The following is a 20,187-nucleotide window of genomic DNA, read 5'->3' on the forward strand; positions in this document are numbered from 1 at the left end:
AGACCACAGAGACCATGGCCACGCCTTTGGCTGTCTGGGGACCGTCCCGCAGCTGTGGGGGGCTGAGTTGCGGGGGGGATGCCCAGCCTCTGAGAGAGCTGCATCCCTCCAGAGGGTAAGCAGGGCCCCAGGAAACAGTTGGGCAAGTCAGCCCTGCCTGCTCCAAGGCACCTGAAAAGCAGCTGGACCCTGGGGGCCCTTGGCTGAGGACAGACACATCAGCCACAGGGGCAGCTTTTCCATAAGAACAAACTTAATGAAACAGTCTCTCTGTCCCTTGGGCCGGCTGACATAGCCACAGTCTTCCCTGGGGCCAGTTTCCACCAGAGTTGCCAGGATTAACTGTCTTCCGGAGCCCAGATCTTTCTGTAGACCATCTCACAGAGATCAGCAAGGCAGTGTCAAGGGAAGGCAGCGGGGCGCCCTTCCAGGGGACATGGTGCCGGACAGACTTTATCTTATGACCCCAGGGAAGGCCTCTGCATGCTTCCACCTGGGAAGAGGCGAGCAGGCCCTCAGGTGAGACGGTGGTGGCACCCAGCTCCAGACAGATTTCTCCCTGTGGGCGCCTGTAGGCTGCTGCCTGAAATTCCACCATCAGAGTATCATCTGTTGTCCACAGCTTGGAGGTCAGTGGAGTGTGGATTCCTCTGGAAGAGGGTGGAGGGGGAGACACTGGTGTGTGGGTGATCACAGGCACGGTGGAAAGGGCTAGGATAAAGCTTATGTAGGCTCTGGGCATCTGTGCAGGCTGAGAGGTCAGGGAGGGCTTCCCAGAGGAGGGGCTTCTGAGCTAAGTTCACCAGTAAAAGTTTTCTGTAACTACCATACACATTACCATAAACAACAGAAATGTAGCCTCTCCCAGCTCTGGAGACCAGAGGTCCATGTCAGGGTGTCAGTAGGGTTGGCTCCTTCCAGAGGCTGTCCCATGCCCCTGTCCAGTTTCTGGGGGCGGCCAGTAACCCGTGCCATTCCTCTTCTTACAGACCCATCACTGCAATCTGTCTTCATCATCCCATGGCCTTCCCCTCTGTGTCTGTGTGTCCCGGATTTCCCTCTCCTTTGGTTTGTAAGGACACTTATTGGATTTAGGACCCACCCTAAACCCAAGACCATCTCATCTCAAATCCTTAATAAGGTCACATACACAGGTTCTGGAGTTCGGATGTGGACACAACTTTTTGGGGGGACACAATTCAACCCACTCAGGAGCAAGTTAACTAACTTAGACTGGGGGAGAAGAGGAAAGGCATTCCAGGCAGAGGGAACGGTGTGTGCAGAGGCACAGCTGGGCATGGCTGGAGAAGGGGGGCACTCTGGGACTGGGAGGATGCGGGCTAGAAAGTTAAGCAGGTGCCAGCCAGTTCACGTCTTGAGTTTGAACTTGACCGTGAAAACAATGGGAAGCCACTGAAGGTTTTACCTGGGTTATGATCTTGTTTGCTTCTCCCCAAGAAGGCCAGTCTTACGATCTGCGTTTACAGATGAAAACACTGAGGTTCAGAGAGGTGAAGTCATTTGCCCAAGAGCAGACCATCAAGAAAATGGCAGAGGCAGGATTTGAACTCAGACCTCATCTAACTCCATAAGTGGGAAGACAAATGCAGCAGGGATCTGTGTCCGTGGAAGGCTACTCAGGAAGGAAGAAAGGAACGGAAGTGAGATCAGGTGCCAGGATCACCGCCCCACCTGACAACGGTTCTCTAATGTTTGGCCTGGGGGTTGCCATGTTGATGCTCTGAGACCAGCCTCCTTGGCCACACCTGATTGGTGGAGAAACAGGTCACGTGACTCCAGCTAAGCCTGTCAGATTCCTACCCCCCCCCCAATGCTCTTGAGTCTTTTTGACGCCGGGAGGTAGCATGGCCGTGACTAGGAGCCTAGCTCAGGAGCCTCCTCTCAACAGCGTGGCCTCAGGTAACTTCTCCAACCCCTTGATGCTTCAGTTCCTTCTTTGGAAGTCGGAAGGATGAAAGCAGCACCTCCCTGCATGGCTGCTGTGGGATTACAGGAAATCCTGGTGGTGAAGCTTTCTGCCCGACACCTGGCACACACAAAATGCTGGGCACGCGCCAGCTGGCTCTGCTAGTGGTATGGACAGGGGGGTGGGACTCGGGGCTGTGCGGAGGCCACCTCCTGCCTTGTCCACGAGGAAGACGGACGGAAAGGGGAGAGAGAGAGAGAGAAGCCAGCAGGTTCTTGATCGCTTTCCAGGACTTGCTTCCAACTGATACGAGACTTGGCCACCGTCCCCTTCCTGTACTGAGGTTCAGGGAAACAGCTCAGTGGTTCCCAGTCGCCGGCTGCCCCTGACTGTGCCCTGGGCTAGTGCAAATGGGTTGTTGTTGGTTTTTTTTTGCAATCAAAACCAAACCAAAACCAAACCAATACAGAACACCAACCAAAACACGCCTTGATTGAGATGGTCTGGCAAGCTGAAGGCCCCATGGAAGCCCCTGGAACCACCTTTGAACTGCATGCCAGGGCTTTCCTGCCTCAGACCCGGTGGCTCCCTAAAGAAACCCCTGGCAGGTCTAAGCCACACTGTGGGGAGGCCGTCCTGTCTGTGACCGCCCAGAAGCCTCACGTCCTGGGAACACACGCGTGGCCTCCCCACCCCACATTCCACATCCACACCGCCTGATCCCAAGTGGGCAGGCTTCTGGCAAGTTCCACGCTCAGCCCAGGAACTTGTTGAACAGGTGCCTTGACATGGGCGATCCCCTGCCCATTAGGCGCTGCCCTGGCCAGGCCAGGCTGGAGAATGCGCGAGAGCAGAGTATATTGAGGGGACTAAAGTCTCATGGGTTACATGCCAAGGTGAGTGCTAACAGCTAACATGCATTGTGTCCTCGACATCCAGGTTGGGAAGATGCCACCACCTGCATTGAGAACAGAAAGAATCAAGGCTCAGATGTTGCAAGTTTCTAGCTCAAGATCAAACAGTTACTAAGTGGGGAGCCCGAGATTTCTTCCTACCTGAAATCAAAAGGCTTATTATTAACACTTTCAAATATAAACAAGGCGTAGAAAGTGGTAGAAGGAACCTCTTTGGACCCATCAGCCAGCTACCATTGCTTCATGTAGACCCTCAACTTTTTGCAGAGGTAGAGTCTGGAGTATTTTAAAGTAAATCCCAGACATCATATACATCACCTGTGAATGCTTCGGACTGCATCTCTAACAGATGAGTGAGTACGTTGTTTAACATAACCATAAGGTCATTATCACAGGACCACCTGGACGGGAAAGTTCGAATTAGAACCACCACACCACGTGCCCTGGGAGGGAGCACGGTCCCAGCCAAGTCCTGCTCTTCCACGGCAGGCCAGTTCACTAGAGCAGCAGTTTCCAAAGGGGGGTCCTCAGACCCGCAGCATCAGCATCACCAGGGAACTCATTAGAAATGCAGGTTCTCAGGCCACCCCAGCCCTAACGAGTGAGGGACTCTGGGGTTGGGCCCAGCAGTCTGTGTGTGGTTTTTTTCTTTTAATTTTATTATTTCTTATTGGAAGCATAGTTGATTTACAATGTTGTGTTACTTTCTGCTGTACAGCAAAGTGATTCAGTCATACATACATATCTATGTAGATATATACATTATTTTTCAATATTCTTTTCCCTTGTGGTTTATCACAGGATATTGAATATGGTTCCCTGTGCTCTACAGTAGGACCTTGTTGTTTATCCATCCTATATATACTAGTTTGCATCCGCTAATCCCAAACTCCCAATGCTACCCTCCTCCACCCTACTCCCCCTTGGCAGCCATAAGTCTATTCGCTACGTCTGTGAGTCTGTTTCTGTTTTGTAGATAAGTTCATCTGTATCATATTTTAGATTCCACATATAAGTGACATCATATGGTGTCTGTCTTTCTCTGTCTGACTGACTTCACTTAGTATGATAATCTCTAGGTCCATCCATGTTGCTGCAAATGGCATGATTTCATTCTTTTTTATGGCTGAGCAGTGTTCCACTGTATACATACACCACATCTTCTTTATCCATTCATCTGTCAATGGACATTCCATTTGTTTCCACATCTTGGCTATTGTGAATAGTGCTGCTATGAACATAGGGGTGCGTGTATCTTTTTGAATTATAGTTTTCTCTGGACATATGCCCAGGAGTGGGATTGCTGGATCATATGATCATATGGTAGCTCTATTTTCAGTTTTTAAGGAACCTCCGTACTGTTCTCCATAGTGGCTGCACCAGCTAACATTCCCACCAGCAGTGTAGGAGGGTTCCCTTTTCTCCACACCCTCTCCAGCATTTGTTATTTGTAGACTTTTTGGTGATGGCCACTCTGACTAGTGTGAGGTGACACTTCATTGTAGTTTTGATTTGCATTTCTCTAATAATTAGTGATGTTGAGCATCTTTTCATGTGCCTGTTGGCCACCTGTATGTCTTCTGTTTAGGTCTTCTGCCCATTTTTCGATTGGGTTGTTTGTTTTGTTGTTGAGTTGTATGAGCTGTCTATATATTTTGGAGGTTAAGCCCTTGTCAGTCCCGGCAGTCTGTATTTCAGCATGCCCTCCTGGTGACTCTGATGCCATCTGGAACTCCAGAACTGCTGCTCCCGAGGAGGGTGACGGCCCAGGGAGGTGTTTCCCTTCTTGCATTGTTGATTTCTTATTTATGTAGCTTCTGGCTCCTTCCCCAAAGGATGCTGAGGGGTTGGTCTTAAGCAGCATTGCCTTCCAGCCGACTCAGGAGCCCAGCAGTCAGTGGGTGAGCCCTCCCACTCCCGAGGTGTCCCTGAGCCAGCGTTTCCTCCTCCATAAAATACGTGGATGACAGCACCAGCCTCCTAGTCCGGCTGTGCGGAGAAGCTAGTTAAGTGCTTAGAATGGTTCCTGGTGCACAGCGGGTTTTACGGAAGGACTAGCTGTTCTGACCAAACAGGGCTGGCAGAGCCAAGGGAAGTATAGTCTAACCTACACACCATCGTAGGATGCTTGCGAGTGAGCTCGAAACGCGTCAACGGGAGCCTGCTTCTCACAGGCAGGGCTGGGGTGGGGGCGCATCCCGGGAGAGAACGGGAAGGAGATTTGGGGGCTGCTGGGAAGAGCAGGGAGTGCCCCTGAGGCAGGGAGACTACAAGACACTGCCGTGGCCAGAGATGGTAAGGGAGGAGCTCACGGTTGCCCAGGGCGATGGGTTCCCCAGAGCCTCGGGGGGGAAGGTGGGAGGGGGGCCTCTGTGCTGCAAGAGCTGTGATGCATCTGGGAGCCTCAGGAAGGCTCCTCTCCCCCAGGGCCCCGGTGGGGAGACAGGAGGCAGGAACAGTCGAGGAGCATGGGGAGCCCTGGACACCAGGCAGGCTGGGGGTGCAGGGGGTCATGGCCAGGTTCCGAGCTAACACCGATGAGGCAATTGTCCCAGATTTGGTTGTCCCCAAGGCTCTGCAACTTCAGTTAAGCATTGTTCATTTAAATAGGACGCAGTCTCTCAAACCCTTGGTTTAAATGAAAAATCTAACAGAGGGATAGAAACCTTGTTTCTTTTACCTGCAGGCATGTGAGAGAAGAGTCATAGGTTTTAACCTTTGAGGGGATAGAGCTGCCAATCAAATAATGTGATCAGGATAAGTCATGACATGAGCCCACTGTCCACCTGTAGACGTGGGAGAGGGTCACAGTGTGAACTCCGGAGGTGTTTCATTTTGAAAATACACTTACATTAGCCAACCCTGCCCCCTTAAAAGTCCCAGAAAAAGTGGTCACCTCTGTAGCCTGACACACAGATTGTGGTCTTGAAATGCCATTTCCCATTTTTTGGAAAATTAAAAAAGCAGGGTTTCTCAGAGACATAGCTGATTCCAGGACTGGAAATGTACAAGAGAAGGCTGGAATATTTTGTTTTCCCAAATGGCAAGGGAACTGTCAAAGAGAGACTCCGGGGATTATGCTAAAAGAACTCTGAAGCCAGCTTGAAAAGGCTCCCCGTGGTCAAAGACGTGACCATGGGAGCTTCAGGAAGGATAACATTGCACTGGATTGAAACCCATCTACGTTTACATTCATGAGTTCACAAAAATGTTTCTAAAAACTAGTGGATCTCCTGAGATTGATAGGAACTGGCTTGTTATCTTGAAACCGGTCAAGGGAGGGAATGAAGCAGTGATTCTGCCTTCCTGTTTCCATTGGTAACAAACTATATACAGATGAGAGGAAGCGTCTCCTGATGAAAGTATCCCAACTAATACATTAAAAGCAACTGAGGGCTTCCCTGGTGGCGCAGTGGTTGGGAGTCCGCCTGCCGATGTAGGGGACGCGGGTTCGTGCCCCGGTCCGGGAGGATCCCACATGCCACGGGGCGGCTGGGTCCGTGAACCATGGCCCCTGAGCCTGCGCGTCTGGAGCCTGTGCTCCACAACGGGAGAGGCTGCATACCGCAAAACAAACAAACAAAGGCAATTGATAGGATTGGAATATCACAGTTTTGCAATCCCCAGGGAATGAGTGGTTCCGGACATTGAACATCAGTGATACTGACATGACAAAAAGAGACCACCGGCCACAAGGAGCCTCCTGATGGAAACACACAAGACCAAGGGAATGGAGCCTGAGCCCGATCCAGCCTCTGGATCCCACTGCCAGTTTGCACGAAATTCCCAGGACGGAGGGCCATGCAGCACTGCACCTGGAGTGTGCAACCAGCAAAATCCAGACTGTGGGGAATGCTACAGGTCAGACGGCCAAGGGTGTCTCAACAGATAAAATGTAAGGGGTGGAGGGGAAAAAGATGGATGGAGCTGTGGGCAGAATAATGACCTCTCAAATGTATCCACGTCCTAAGCCCCAGAACCTGTAAATATATGACCTGACCTGGCAAAAGGGCCTTTGCAGGTGTGTAACTGAGCTGAGGATCTTGAGATGGGAGATGATCCTGGATGGTCCAGGTGGGCCCAGTGTGATGACAAGGTCCTTATAAGAGGGTGGCAGAGGGGTTGAAAGCAGGGTGAAGCAGCATGAGAAACACCCAACCAGCGTTGCTGGTTTTGAAGATGGAGAGAGGGGTCATTAGCCAAGGAATGTGGGTGGCTTCTAGAAGCTGGAAAAGATAAGAGAATGGATTCTCCCCAGCACCTCCAGAAGGAATGCAGCCCTGCAGACACTTTGAGTTTAGTTCGGTAGGACTGTTTCAGACATCTGACCTGTAAGAGAACCTAAGAGAAACTATTTGTGTTGCCACTAAGTTTGTGACTGTCTGTCATAGCAGCCCTAGGAAACAAATGCAGATGGGAAACGTGTTGGTTAAAGAACTGTACAGGACATAGGAAGTGATGAACATATGACCATAAGTCAGGAGAATGGGTACATCTGTGGGGAGGGCGGTGGTTGTCGTTGGAGGGGGCACATGGCGGAGCCCGGCTGGTGGTTCCCAGGGGGTTCACCTGGTAAGCATTCATTAAGCAGTACCTTTGTGTTCTGTGGTCCTCTAAGACTGTTTCATTTGCATGCAACCAGGTAAAAATCGTAACAGTTGCAAGGACGATTCCGTGGGGTAGAATAGGATCTCATTCTCCAGAGCTGTTGAAGACAAAATGTTTTCTTTTCCTGATCTTGCTGACATTTCTTTCACCAGCAGCACAGCGATTGGCACGAAGGGAAAAGAAAGGTCTGTGGAGCTCATAATTTATATTATGCAAAGGAGCGGGACAGAGCAGACTTACCAACACATAGAATATGGGGTGTGAAAATGTTTGCAGTGTACATATAAAGCCCAGGGTAGCAGACATGGCAGTGTCTCCAGCCCCCTGACCCTCAGCATCCCCTCCTCTGCAGAAAGCTGCTTCCCGCGAACACCTGACTCCCCATCGAGGGCTCTCTTTCAACTGCAGGAACACGCTCAGCCCCCATCAGGGAGGACCAGATGCCCCCCTTCCCAGCCCTGCCTCATTCCCCTCTGCCAGCGTTTCCTGGGGTCACCTCTCAGACAACATGCGTTCAGATCTTTGGGTTTGGGAGAACCCAAAGCAAGACACTGAGAAAAACTCTCATGAAGTGGGAGGAGGTGTTTACCCTAAAACACCTGGTTACAGAGAACACCTGTAGCCTTTACCTGACAGTTTCTCCCACCACCACTGCCCCGCCCCCACCTCCTCCCACTCAGCAACTCTCTGCTGGATGGATAGGGGGGTGGCCCGGGAGCCCATCCCACACCCACTGGGGAACTTGTGAAGGACGGGTCTCTCTCCCTCCCCTTGCATAGTCTTGGCAGACCTGACATCCTTCCGCCAAATTCCCTTTCTGTTTAAAATAACCAGTCAGTTTCTGGTGCTCGCAGACGGCAGGTTGGTAACTGATACAGCCAGGTGAAGCTTAGCGTTAACTGAGCACTAAACAGCACGGAGGTTCCTGACAGCTGAGACCAAAAGTTCAATGCTGGGAAAAAAGTGGACAGTTCATCAAGGGAGAAAAGCTTTTCTGTTGTTGGTTTTCATTGGTTTGTTTGTTTGTTTTGGTAAGTTATCCTATCCCATGATGCTCGCCAGGCTCTGAAGAGTAAATAGAATTTTTTAAAAAGTTAAAATAAGTGTATGAAATATTTCAAACCTTAACAAAACATAGAGATTGATACAATAACCTCGGGAAGGTGCGGTTTCATGGGTGCAGGGGTGTGGCTGAGAATTCGGTCTTACTTGACCGGCATGACGGTGGGCATTCTTCTCCTGTTCTAACTTGTAAGAAATGAGGTTCAGAAAGCAGGGCCATTTGTCCAGGGCTCCCGGAAGTCCATCGTAGAGTGGAAATTGGTCATGTGAATTGCTTTCCCTAAGTCTCTGCGCCAACCCTTCTATGCACTGAAATCCTCCCCTCCTCCCGTGCCCCATGCTCTGTCCACTGCCCGGCTTGACCCAAAGACCCAAGGAGGAGCGTGATGCTCTGGGCTCCGATGAACTGCTGTCGGCTGTGGGGATCGTGTGTGGGTACCAAAGCCCCCTCCCCAGGCAGTTCTCAGGGCGGGACCCCACCTGCGATAACAGCCCCCGTGGACAGCGCCACTGCTGGTCCTTACGACAGCTTCGTAAGGGGCTCAAAAAGGGCACCTGTCCTCTGCCACTAGCCTCTTCAAATCTACAGGGGTGTGACTGGTGCCCCCAGGACCTCTGCACGACCTGTCCAAGCCCACTTGGCAGCCCTACTGATCCCAGTCAGGCTCACTCAGCACCAGATAATTCCTCCATAACCACCTGCCAGGTGTGAACCATTTTCCCCTTTTAGAGATGAGAGAGGGGGACACACGTGGCCCAGGGTCCCAAAGTAGTGGAGCCTGCACCCCACACTAAGGGCTTCCCACGGGAGGGTGGGATACGGGGCCACCTCCGTGGGAACGCGCCACCCCCCACCCAGCCAACAGCACGCTGGCTGTGATTACATGTCCTCCTTTCAGCCCGAACCAGGAGCCACGGATATTATGCAACTGCCCCTCTTCTAGACTGTCTGTCTCCACCCTCCTCCCCCAGCCTGCCTCCTCTGTATTCCACAGTCCTGGCTCTACATCACCTCCTTGGGAGTCTTCCCTGAGTCATACGGGTAGACTGACATGCGCCCCCACTGGGTCCCGCACGCGGCGACGTTGTGACACATGCCACGTGGCTTCCTCCTTCTCCTCGGGACTCAGAGCTCCTGGAGGGCAGGGGCCACGTCTAGCTCATCTCTCTCCCAATATCCAGCATGGTGCGGGTACACCGTAGCCCCTAAATGCTGGATTATTGAATCGGTGACTGATCCAATGGGTGAGGTTGGGTCTGCCTTCCTGAGTACGCTGAGAACTTCTGAGAAGCGGCCTGAGAATCCTATTTGCCCTCAATCAGCTAAGAGCCTGGCAGTAGGGGATGGTCTGAGCAGGTCTGTGAAGGGAGGAATGAGCCCCTCCTCGGAGGCAGTGCAGCATGACGGTCTGGCGTGCAGGTTCCGGCCTCAGAGTCCAGTGGTAGAACTTCTGGCTCACCCTCTTAGCTGTGTGGCTGGGGCCAAGTTACTCAACCATTCTGTGCCCCCGATTCTGTCCCAGGTCGGGTTCCCCAGAAGCAGAGCCCGAGGCAAGACTCATGGTTTATTCAGGATGTCTTTCCAGCAGAAACTGGTAAGGGAACGGGAGGGGCAAGGTTTCAGGCTGGGTCCCAGGTTCAGCCTGGCCCCTGGGGAGCTTTGGAGTTGTCCCTCTCGGGGGGCACAGGGTGGGCTTTCTGCCGGTCCTCATTGAGGGAAACCTGGGGAAGCACGTTTCCAGGCACTGCAGCTGCTGGATGTCAGAGCGGGGAGCCCACAAACGGGAAAAGGGATGCCAGGGTATCTGGGTGGAGGACCCCATCGTCTGCTAGAGTCCCTCTTCTGTGAAAGGGTGGGTGTGGGCAGTGCTGACAGCAAATCAGGCACGTGTTATGAGGATTAAGTTGAGGGCACAGCTCTGAGCGCAGAGCCTGGCACCGCAGGAGCTGTGCTGTTCACTGGCGGTATTGTCACCCGGCCCGAGCAGCCTCCTTCCTCTGCAGGCTCTCAAATATTTGTGGAATGAATGAACCAGCTTGCCTACTGGTTAAACCGGGTCCACCGCGGCTGCCCAAGCTGGTTATCAGAAGTCTCTCTGTGTCCTGGCTGGCTGCTACAAATGGCCCAAAGCAAGGATTGGGGGGGCGGGGAGGGGAACAGGGTGACAGAGTGGGATATGCTATTTCTCTTACTTTTTAAACTCTTTATTTTGAAATAATTACAGCTTGACAGGAAGCTACAAAAATTACACAGCGAGGCCCTTCACTTAGACTCCCCCAATGTCACATCTTGTGTAACCGCAGTGCCATACTGAAGCCAGGAAATTGACACGGTACGGTATGGGGGGCGTGGTCTCCGAGTCACTGGATCTCAGGGACAGATTGGTGTTAAGTACCAGCTCCATCAAGAGACAGAACTGCTCCATCACCACCTAGGTCTCGTTCTCACTGCCTTTGTAGTCACACCATCCCTAACCCCCGCCAGCCACTAATCTGCCCTCCATCTGTATAATTTGTCATGTCAAGAATGTTCTATACGTGGAATCATACACTGTGTGACCTTTCCAGATGTGCGTATATCCTTCCCAGATTACCCAAGTCTTTGTGCATGCTCCCCCCGCCAACTGTCTTGCTTCCCCTCCCTTCGTTACCCGTAAGAACCTCAGGGTGTCCTTCCAAAAGGGACATTCTCTCCTATAACTAGAGAACAATGACCCAAATCAGAAGTCCACATCAGTACAATACCCTTATCTCCAGAGCTCACTCAAGTTCACCGCTGGTCCCACTAACGCCCTTTATAGCAAATGGTAAAGACATTTTTCCCAGCTCCAGATCTGATCCAGGGTTCCATTTGCATTTGGTTACTATGACTCTTTAGTCTCCCTGGAACATCCCATGGCCTTTCCTGACGTTTCTGAAGGGCACAAGCCAGTTACTTCCTAGGCTGCTCTCCAGTGGGAGGGCTGCTTCCTACACGCTGGGGCTCGCGTTCAGCACTTTGCCAGGAATCCCCCGAAGCGAAGCCGTGTTTCCTTGGTGCACCGTATCCGAGGCGCACGATGTCATTTGTCCCATCGGTGGTCCTGGTGACCCTGATCCCTTGGTCCAGCTGGGGTCTGCCAGATTTCTCCAACTAAAGTGACTGTTTCCCTTTGTAATTCATAACTATCTTGTGGGGACCCACTTAAGATGGTGTAAACGTCTTGTTTCTCATTCAGCTTTCATCTGCTTCCTTTTTTAAATGTGAACAGAATTTCTTTTTATTGGAGTATAGATGATTTACAATGCTGTGCTAATCTCTGCTGTACAGCAAAGTGGCTCAGTTTTATATATATATATATATGTATATATATATATATACATTCTTTTTTTTTTTTTTTTTCGCGGTACGCGGGCCTCTCACTGTTGTGGCCTCTCCCGTTGCGGAACACAGGCTCCGGACGCGCAGGCTCAGCGGCCATGGCTCACGGGCCCAGCCGCTCCGTGGCATGTGGGATCTTCCCGGACCGGGGCACGAACCCGCGTCCCCTGCATCGGCAGGCAGACTCTCAACCACTGCGCCACCAGGGAAGCCCTATACATTCTTTTTTTTAGATTCTTTTCCAGTATGGTTTATCCCAGGAGGTTGGATATAGTTCCCAGTGCTAGATAATAGGACCTTTTTTTTTTTTAATCTGTTCTGAATGTAATAGTTTACACCTACCAACCTCAGACTCCCACTGCATCCCTCCCCCTCCCCCTCTCCCCCTTGGCAACCACAAGTCTGTTCTCTATTTAACAGAATCTTTTATTGCAACAAAATTTACCTCCCGAAAAGTACACACAATGCAAGTTCCGCTCCGTGAGTTATTACAAAGTGGACACCCGGACTGAAGTCTAGGCCTGAAGGGAGGGAATTTTGGGTCCTGTGAGGAGCTGGAGGAAACACACCTGGCAGAGGGACCTGTGAAGTTCAGAGGTGGGCTGAGCTCAGCTAGTTTGACAAACAGCCAGGAGGCCGAGGTGGGGGTAGTGCTGGGACAGGAGGCGCCCGGGGTTGACAGAGGGGCCATTCTAACAGCCGCTTAACTGAGAACTAGCCCCACCCCTTCAGCACCACCTAACAGGGGGACCCTGAGGCTTTCTGAACTTTCAAAGGGCAGGCACTGAGAACTTGGAACTCTTTACTATATCAAAAAGCCAACAGAAATTGGACAGTTACATTTTCAAATGTCCCACTCTATGACATTCTGGAAAAGGCAAAACTATAGTGACAGCAGTAGAAGGATCAGTGGTTGCCGGGGGTTTGGGGGGAGGGAGGGATGAATACGTGGAGACCAGGGGATTTTTAGGCAGTGAAGCTCTTCCATGTGATACTGTAATGGTAGCTAGATGACATTCTACATTTGTCAAAACCCACAGACTACAGAACACCAAGAGTAAACCCTCATGTAAATGATAGATTTCACGTATGGAGATCTTCGGCTATACCACCACCTTCTAGAAGGTTCTATAACGGCCCCCACCCAAGGTCATTCCCTCCTCTTCTGAAAATCTTTCGGTAAACAGGTTTGTTCACGTGCCAGGCCTAAAGAATTGTTGGTAGCTACTTAAACTTGACAAGTAGAAGGATTCCCAGGCCTGTCCCAGCCAACGGGGGAATGTCACCCCTGAGATTGACATGTGATGTCTGCCATGGGTGCAGGAGGTGGGATGGGTGGCATCCGTGCTAGGTGTTTACCTCTCGGGATTTAGCAAGTCCCAAGGCATGTTCACTTGGCACCTGGCATCAAGTTCCACAGGGCTTGGCCTCGCTCGCCTGGTGGAGTCAAGCCCCTTGGAAACCCAGAGATGCCCTCAGCTGCAGAAGGTTCTCAGCCAGTGTTACCCCATCACTCAGCAAACAATGACTGTGGAAGAACTGACAAAGAACATGACGTGAAGAGTGCCTGGAATAAGGCTCTGTGTGGGCGTGGGGTGAGTGTGGCCAGAGTTTGGGTACAAATGTGTGAGTCATTTCACATAAGCAGGTCTCACAATGGTGACACGAGCTAAGCACACTTTCGCCTGGGACCTTCGCCTGGGGCCTTGGTCCCGTCCCTTCCCTCTGCTTGGAATACTGCCCCCCCCCCCCAGATATCCACAAGTGTCACTTCTCACCTCGTTCAGGCCTCTGCTTGAATGTCACCTCTCCTGACTGCTCAAGCGACTCTCCGGTCCCCACTCTGCATCCTTGTCTTCACAGTGTTGCTCACGCTGCTAGTTTCCTGGGGCGGCCACAACAAGTGACCACAAACCAGGTGGCTTGAAGCAACATGAATTCTCCCACAGTCTGGAAGCGAGAAGTCTGAAATCAAGGTGTTGGCAGAGCCATGCTCCCTCGGAAGGCTCTGGGGCGGGGTGGGGGGATCCTTCCTTACCTCTTCCAGCTTTGGGTGCCTCCGGGTGGTCCTTGGCTTGTGGCCGCATCCCTCCCATCTGTGCCTCCATCTTCATGTAGCCTCTCCTCTGTGTCTGTGTCTCTCTTCTTCTGTCTCTTAGAGGGACAGCAGTCCTTGGATTTAGGGCTCACCCAGCTAATCCAGGATGATCTTGAGATCCTTAATTATGTCTTCAAAGATTATTTTCCCAAATAAGGTTACCTTACACAGCTTCTGGGGATTCGGACATGGACGAATGCTTTTGGGGGGCCCATTACTCAACCCACTACATTCACTGCCTGACACTGCATTACAGGTGGTTTTGTTTGCACCTTATCACACCCACTAAGAGATAAGATACAAGACAAGGGGAATAGAGTCTGTTGTAGCAGGGGCTGGTCTCCACGGCCACATGGCAGGTGCTTAAAAATATTTGCTGAAGGAACGAAAGTGGCTTTACTTCTCTAATTTCTTCATCTGTAAAATGATTATATTATCACTTGTATGCTCAGCCATTAAAAAAAACAGAATTGAGGGTCTAGGTAAGGCATGACAACTTCAAACTAAGTCCTAAAACTAATACATATATCCTTTGTATTCTATACCCCTTCTGAAAAGGATGTTTTCAAATTCTAACCTTGTAATTTGCCAGTGAGGTTTATTATCAAGTACATTTCAGGCGCCTGGGGCTGCACTGAGGCTTCCCAACAGGGTGTGTTTTGGGGACATAATTTATGGTTCATGAAATGACACCACTTTCATACAGAGAGTGAATGGGCCTTGAAGAGTGTGATCTCATTGTTCAAGGTGCCCAGAGCCGATACTTCAGGAAAGGGTGGATGTTTTGGGCTGAGTCGTGCCCTTGACTCTGAAGGTCAGGCCAGAACGTCAGGATCAATGGCTCCCAGAGCGGCCAACCTCAGAAAGTTTCCCAGCAACTGTCTTGTCTGAGTTAATTCCTTGAGAGTGGACTCGAGAATTCAACAGGCTGAAGGCAAAAGGGGAGAATGGACAGGAAAGCAATTAAACTAGGAAATTTCAAACTCTTCCTTTTCTTCCTGTGTCAGATCAGTTAGTCAAAAGTAAAGACACGAACAATGGAGTCATAAAGTTAGAGTGCATAAATACAGAACTAATTTACAAAGAAAGTACAGCTTACCAATACTTGTACAAAGAATATACCAACTTGCCTTACTGGGATTGAAATATTTCCAAAAACTGCATACAAACCAGGCACAAAGTCTCAATAAATTAAGGAAAGTTAGTAGACCTGTGTGCAGGCTACATTTTCTGATCACTCTGCAGCAAAGACAAAAGTTAAGCAAACTTAAGCCTAAGGATACCCATTCAGCCATCCCAGTCACAAAGCTGGTCTGTTAAACTGCTTTTGCTGTGATCCACTCCATTTTTTTTTTTTTTTCATCCCAGCAGGTCTGGGTGTTGCACCATATCCACTACCCAGAATTTACTTCCTGAATGCCCTGGGCATTCTCATACATGATCCACAAATCCTTGACAGCTCTGAGCTGGAGCGGAGGTGGGGCTTTCAAGGGAAAGGCATTTGCCCAACACATCACCCCCTGCTCACAAATAGTCTGTTTATCAAACTTTCCCCAAAGCACTCAGTGTGAGGCACCATCTGTTTTTTGCTGGGACCCTCACTCAGACGGATAGGTAGCATCATCCCCATTTTGTGGGTGAGTAAACCGAGGTGGAAACAGGTGGTGAAAGTTGCCCGAGGTCACACATCTGAAAGGAACAGGCCTGGGATTCAAATTTGAGTCACACCAGACTTTTGCTCTTTCCATCACTTCTGGGCCTTTGCTGGAACCAAGCAGCATGGTTTCTGCAAAGGGGGGATGAGGCAGGAGAAACAGGAAGGGTCTCTAGAACCTATCAGCTTGAGTGGGGCTGAGGTGGCCACCCCCTGGGGGGGGCAGGTGGGGTAAGTGGCAAACCTTTGCTCCAAAGGGGCAGCACAGTTTAATGGACATGTACACATGCCCTGTCCTATAGTCCTTAAGTAACCCCACTCGACAGATGAGAAAACTGAGGCACAGAAGAGTGGCACAGCCTTCTCTAAAGCCACCTCCCTACTAAGCGGTGGGTCTTGTTCTGGATTCCAGTGCCACGTGAAGCCAAAGCCCTTATACATTCCAGTATATCCACTTGGAGGCTGGGAACTGCCTACACTGCACATTCACCCACATACTTTGGGAGCCGTTTGGGCCCAGTGACTTCCCTGTGATGATGATGACGAGGACGACGACGAATATGCCCCCCACACACACTATGCCAAGCCCTGCCCTGAGCTCTTCCTACATAACATGGTCCATCAAATCCCCTCAACTTCACTGGGGAGGAAGTGCAATCATGGTGGCCGTTTTACAGATCAGTAAACTAAGGCTCTGAACATTTTAGAAACCTGCCCCAAGCCCCACGATTAGTGAGTGCCAGGAGCCCATTCTGCAGGTGAGGAAAGAGAGCTCAGAGATCATGCAGCACCAGGTGGCGCCCAAAGGGGTCCTCAAACTCTCCAGCTCCTGAGATTCACTCCCAGGGCCGAGGTGAGGTCTTAGCTTTCTCCTCCTTCAATAACAAACTGGGAACCGCGGCTCAGAGAGGCCACGTGGCTGGTCCCGAGCCTCGCAGCGGCTGTAGGAGTCTGACGCAGCTCCCGCTAACCGTGCTCCCAACACCTTAGTTGACCACACGTGGCTCCCCATGAGAATCACCTGGGTGCTTGCTAAACTCCAGCTTCCCGGCCCAGGGTAGGGAGGGGTGTGGAAATCTACATTTTAAACAAGCGTTTATCGCTCATCTCCAACCCATTCCGCCCCCCGCGCCCCGCTCCAGATGCATCTCATCATCTGGCAAGTTTGGGAAACAGCTAGGCGCCTCTGCAGCCCCCGGGCCTTCCCGGGCCGCCGCGTCCCCTAAGGGCGAGAAAGTCTCGGGCGGGCTCGCCGGACGGGGCGGGGCCAGGTGCGCGAGGGCCGCCGCGGGCGTAGCTCCGCCTAGGGGGCGGGGCCTCAGCTGCGGTGGGCAGGTGGACGGCTACCTGGTAACGTGGGCCTGGCCCGGGAGGCTTGGGCGCGCTCAGCCAGGCCCGGCCACGGCAGGGACCGAGGGACTCAGGCAGGGGCGGCCGCCGGCGGAACGGGAGGCTGGGCGAGGGGCCTCCGCCCGCTCACCATGGTCGAGGGACGCTTTTCCAAGTTTCTGAAGAAACTCGCCTTCTCGGGCGGGGGCCACCAGTACCAGCTGCTGGAGAGGGGCGAGTTGGAAACCTTGGTGAGTCCGGGCGCGGGGCGTGAGACGCGACACCCCACCCCCCCCACCCCGTCCCACCCCAAGAGCCCGTCCGCGCGCTGCGGGCTGCGTTCCTCCAGCTCGCCCGCCTCCCCCTGGTTCTAGAAAGAAGGTGTCTTCATAGCAACGCCAGCTCGCGTTTCTGTTCTGGGCCCGGCGCTCGCCTTTTAACCCTCGCCTGCCAGCCCATTTTGCGGACTCGAAACTGAGGCCGAGACAGGGGAAATATGTCCCTTAAGGGACACGCGGCTAGCAAATGACCCAGCTAGGAACTTAACTTTGGTTTCTCTGACTCCAGAAAATTTAAATTACCCGGTCTCCACACCAGGTTGCTCTCCGGATTTTTTAAAGTGACTTGAATGGGGCGGGGGGATTAGAGCGCCGTAAAAAACAAAAACTGTTGTGCAAATGTTTTAGCTTGAATAGTAGGAATAATGGTGGAAATCAAGGTAAGAGTGGCCATGCCTACCACCTTTGTTTCCCACATCTCCAGAGACACTTTAAAAAAAAAAACACCCAGATTTGTGTGTTGACTTTGCAGCCTCCAGGGGACCCTCTAGGATAAGCCAACAGGATTCTAGGGCCAGGGGACTTTTTACCAGCAGAGAAACTGACAAAGCTGCCCCAAAAAGCCCTTCCTTCCATGTGGAGGACCCAGAGATGAAGCAGGGTCGACGGGTGACCCCCAACTTTCTCCGTAGCTTGTAAGCAGAACTCAGTGCGTGATACAAGAGCAGAGAGCATGGAATTTCTGCAAAAGCATCTCTGGGTCACTGCACTTTTTAAAATGTAATCAGCCATTCAAAAATAAACTTCCTGATGTGGAACTCTGGAGGTGCTCGTGGCCTTTCCACGGCTGAAGGGAAACCTCAAGTTAAGTTTACTGGGTTTTTTTGTTTGTTTTGTTTTGTTTTGTTTTGTTTTTTGCGGTACGCAGGCCTCTCACTGTTGTGGCCTCTCCCGTTGCGGAGCACAGGCTCCGGACGTGCAGGCTCAGCGGCCATGGCTCACGGGCCCAGCCACTCCGCGGCATGTGGGATCTTCCCGGACTGGGGCACGAACCCGTGTCCCCTGCATCGGCAGGCGGACTCTCAACCACTGCGCCACCAGGAAAGCCCTAAATTTACTTTTTAATGAAAGAGGTCAGCTGGAAAAACTTGACAGCAGTCAAAACATTTTGGTTGTATGGGTCTTAGTATTTGTGCATTTAAAAAACTAGTATTTTATAAATGGATGCTAACATGAGAATTCTGGTGCTAGGGTGGTAGACCACGGTGCCGTGTAACTAGCAGTTCTCAGATAATCTCTATTATTCTGAAGCGACATGTATGTTAACCACGGATTGGATGCAGAGTTCCAATATTTTGCCGACATCCATTTCTCTCCCTATATGCCACATAACTCATTCTGTTGAAGGAGTTTGAAGTTAGTTTGCCAACATGGTTGCCTGTTCTATGTTACTTTGTCTATTTTCTTTTCTTTCCATCTTTTGATTTTTGCACCAAGCTAGGTATTTTTCAAACACTCCTGATGTAGTTGCTTACAGTCAGGTTTTATGGGATGTCCAGGTTTGCCAAGTATCCAGGTGTGCCAGGTATGGGGATGATGTATCATGAATAGAGATGCTGGGGCGAATTTGATCTCTGCACCAAAGTGGGCTTCATGCCCCCAGAGGGGCCCTCGAGAGTGGGACAGGTCTTCAACCCGTCTATAGGTATGCGCTGGCAGGGGCTTGCCCACCTGCTGTGGTCGGGATGTTCTCAGTTGCACCCCGAAGGGTGTGTGACGACTTAGCAGTGTGGACGTGAGGCGAGACAGGAGACCCAGGCCGCCAGCCGCAAAGGCTGGCAGAGAAACAAAGTATCCTGTCTTTAAAGGCAGTTCATCAAACCCAGGAAATTGAAATAAAGATAAATGGGGAGTGTGATGAGGGAGGAGACCGGCCGGGCCAGGTGACCGGCTTCCTGCCAGCTCAGCTGACAGTCTTTGCTCTCACACTTACACCCTCCAATTTGAACTCTTTTTTTTTTTCCTCAGAAACATTTGAAAAAGAAGCAAAGTTTGCTTACCGTGGTCATTTCCGTAATAGTCGTAACTCTCTTTCATGAGCACTTGTTGCAGGGGGTGTCCTGGGTAGGCTCTGAACCTCCCCACCACTTTGCCGAGTCACCTCAGTTATAATACTAATTATTACTGAGAACATGTGTGTCTCTTCACCCCTAGTTGAGTTGTGTTATTGTACCGGTGTGTTAGATGAGGCTGCTGAGGCTCTCATGTCGGCCAGGTGGTAAGGATACAGTTGTATCCAAAACAGAGTTCATGGGGGAGGCTGACAGCAGAGACCCCAAGAGAAGTTTAATTTAAGATCCAACCGTCTTAAATGGCAGAAGTGACTGGGCAGGGGATAGGTGGTTGAGACAGGGATGGGGGAGGACCCAGAGTTAGGAGCTTCTAAGGCTGAATCAGCACAGTTCTTATGGCTCCGCAGACGGTTCATTCTTGCTGCATTTCCAGTGTCATGAAAAGAAAAATGTGTGGGAGATCCCCTTTCATTATTGGAAAAATGTGCTCTCTCTGCTGATCTGAGCTTTGGACAAGGAAAATGTTGGACCAGAAATACCTGCTTCCCAGATGACTCAGTACCAACTCAGGAAGTTATCTTTGACCCTCAGGGCTCCCTTCTCTTAACCGAGACCGGCACGGCTCCATATCCTGTGCCACCTTCCCTTGTTGTGAACTGATCCACCTTCCTGGGGCTCTGCAGGGTGAAGCCTGGCTTCCAGCAGACCTGCGTCTTGGTTATTCATTCAGCCCAGATTCATGGACCATCCACCCCGTGTTAGGGTGGTGCTGCATGCCAGGGATGGGGTGGAGAAAAAGATGCACACACTCCCTGCCCTCGTGGCGCCCTGTCTGGTGGGCAGAGATGGGTCCCAAACTACCGATCATAGTTGACTGTTTAATG

General features: G+C 51.4%; 1 protein-coding gene across 4 annotated transcripts in view; it reads left to right on the top strand.

Annotated features, from left to right (window-relative positions):
- The first annotated feature begins 16,965 nt into the window (after nucleotides 1-16,965).
- Nucleotides 16,966-20,187, top strand: part of ATP2C2 (ATPase secretory pathway Ca2+ transporting 2) — an 89,536-nt gene continuing 86,314 nt past the window's right edge. For all 4 annotated transcript variants that reach the window (XM_089903366.1, XM_022583027.2, XM_089903365.1 and 1 more), the window contains exon 1: nucleotides 16,966-17,204. In XM_089903366.1, coding sequence (XP_089759492.1) covers nucleotides 17,106-17,204 — 99 coding nt within the window. In that variant the 5' untranslated portion in view covers nucleotides 16,966-17,105. The remainder of the gene's footprint in view (nucleotides 17,205-20,187) is intronic.

This window comes from Delphinapterus leucas, chromosome 20 (genome assembly GCF_059928025.1).
Source record: "Delphinapterus leucas isolate spDelLeu-1000000601 "Yukka" chromosome 20, BTC_Dleu_Yukka2, whole genome shotgun sequence".
NCBI classification, from domain to species: Eukaryota; Metazoa; Chordata; class Mammalia; order Artiodactyla; family Monodontidae; genus Delphinapterus; species Delphinapterus leucas.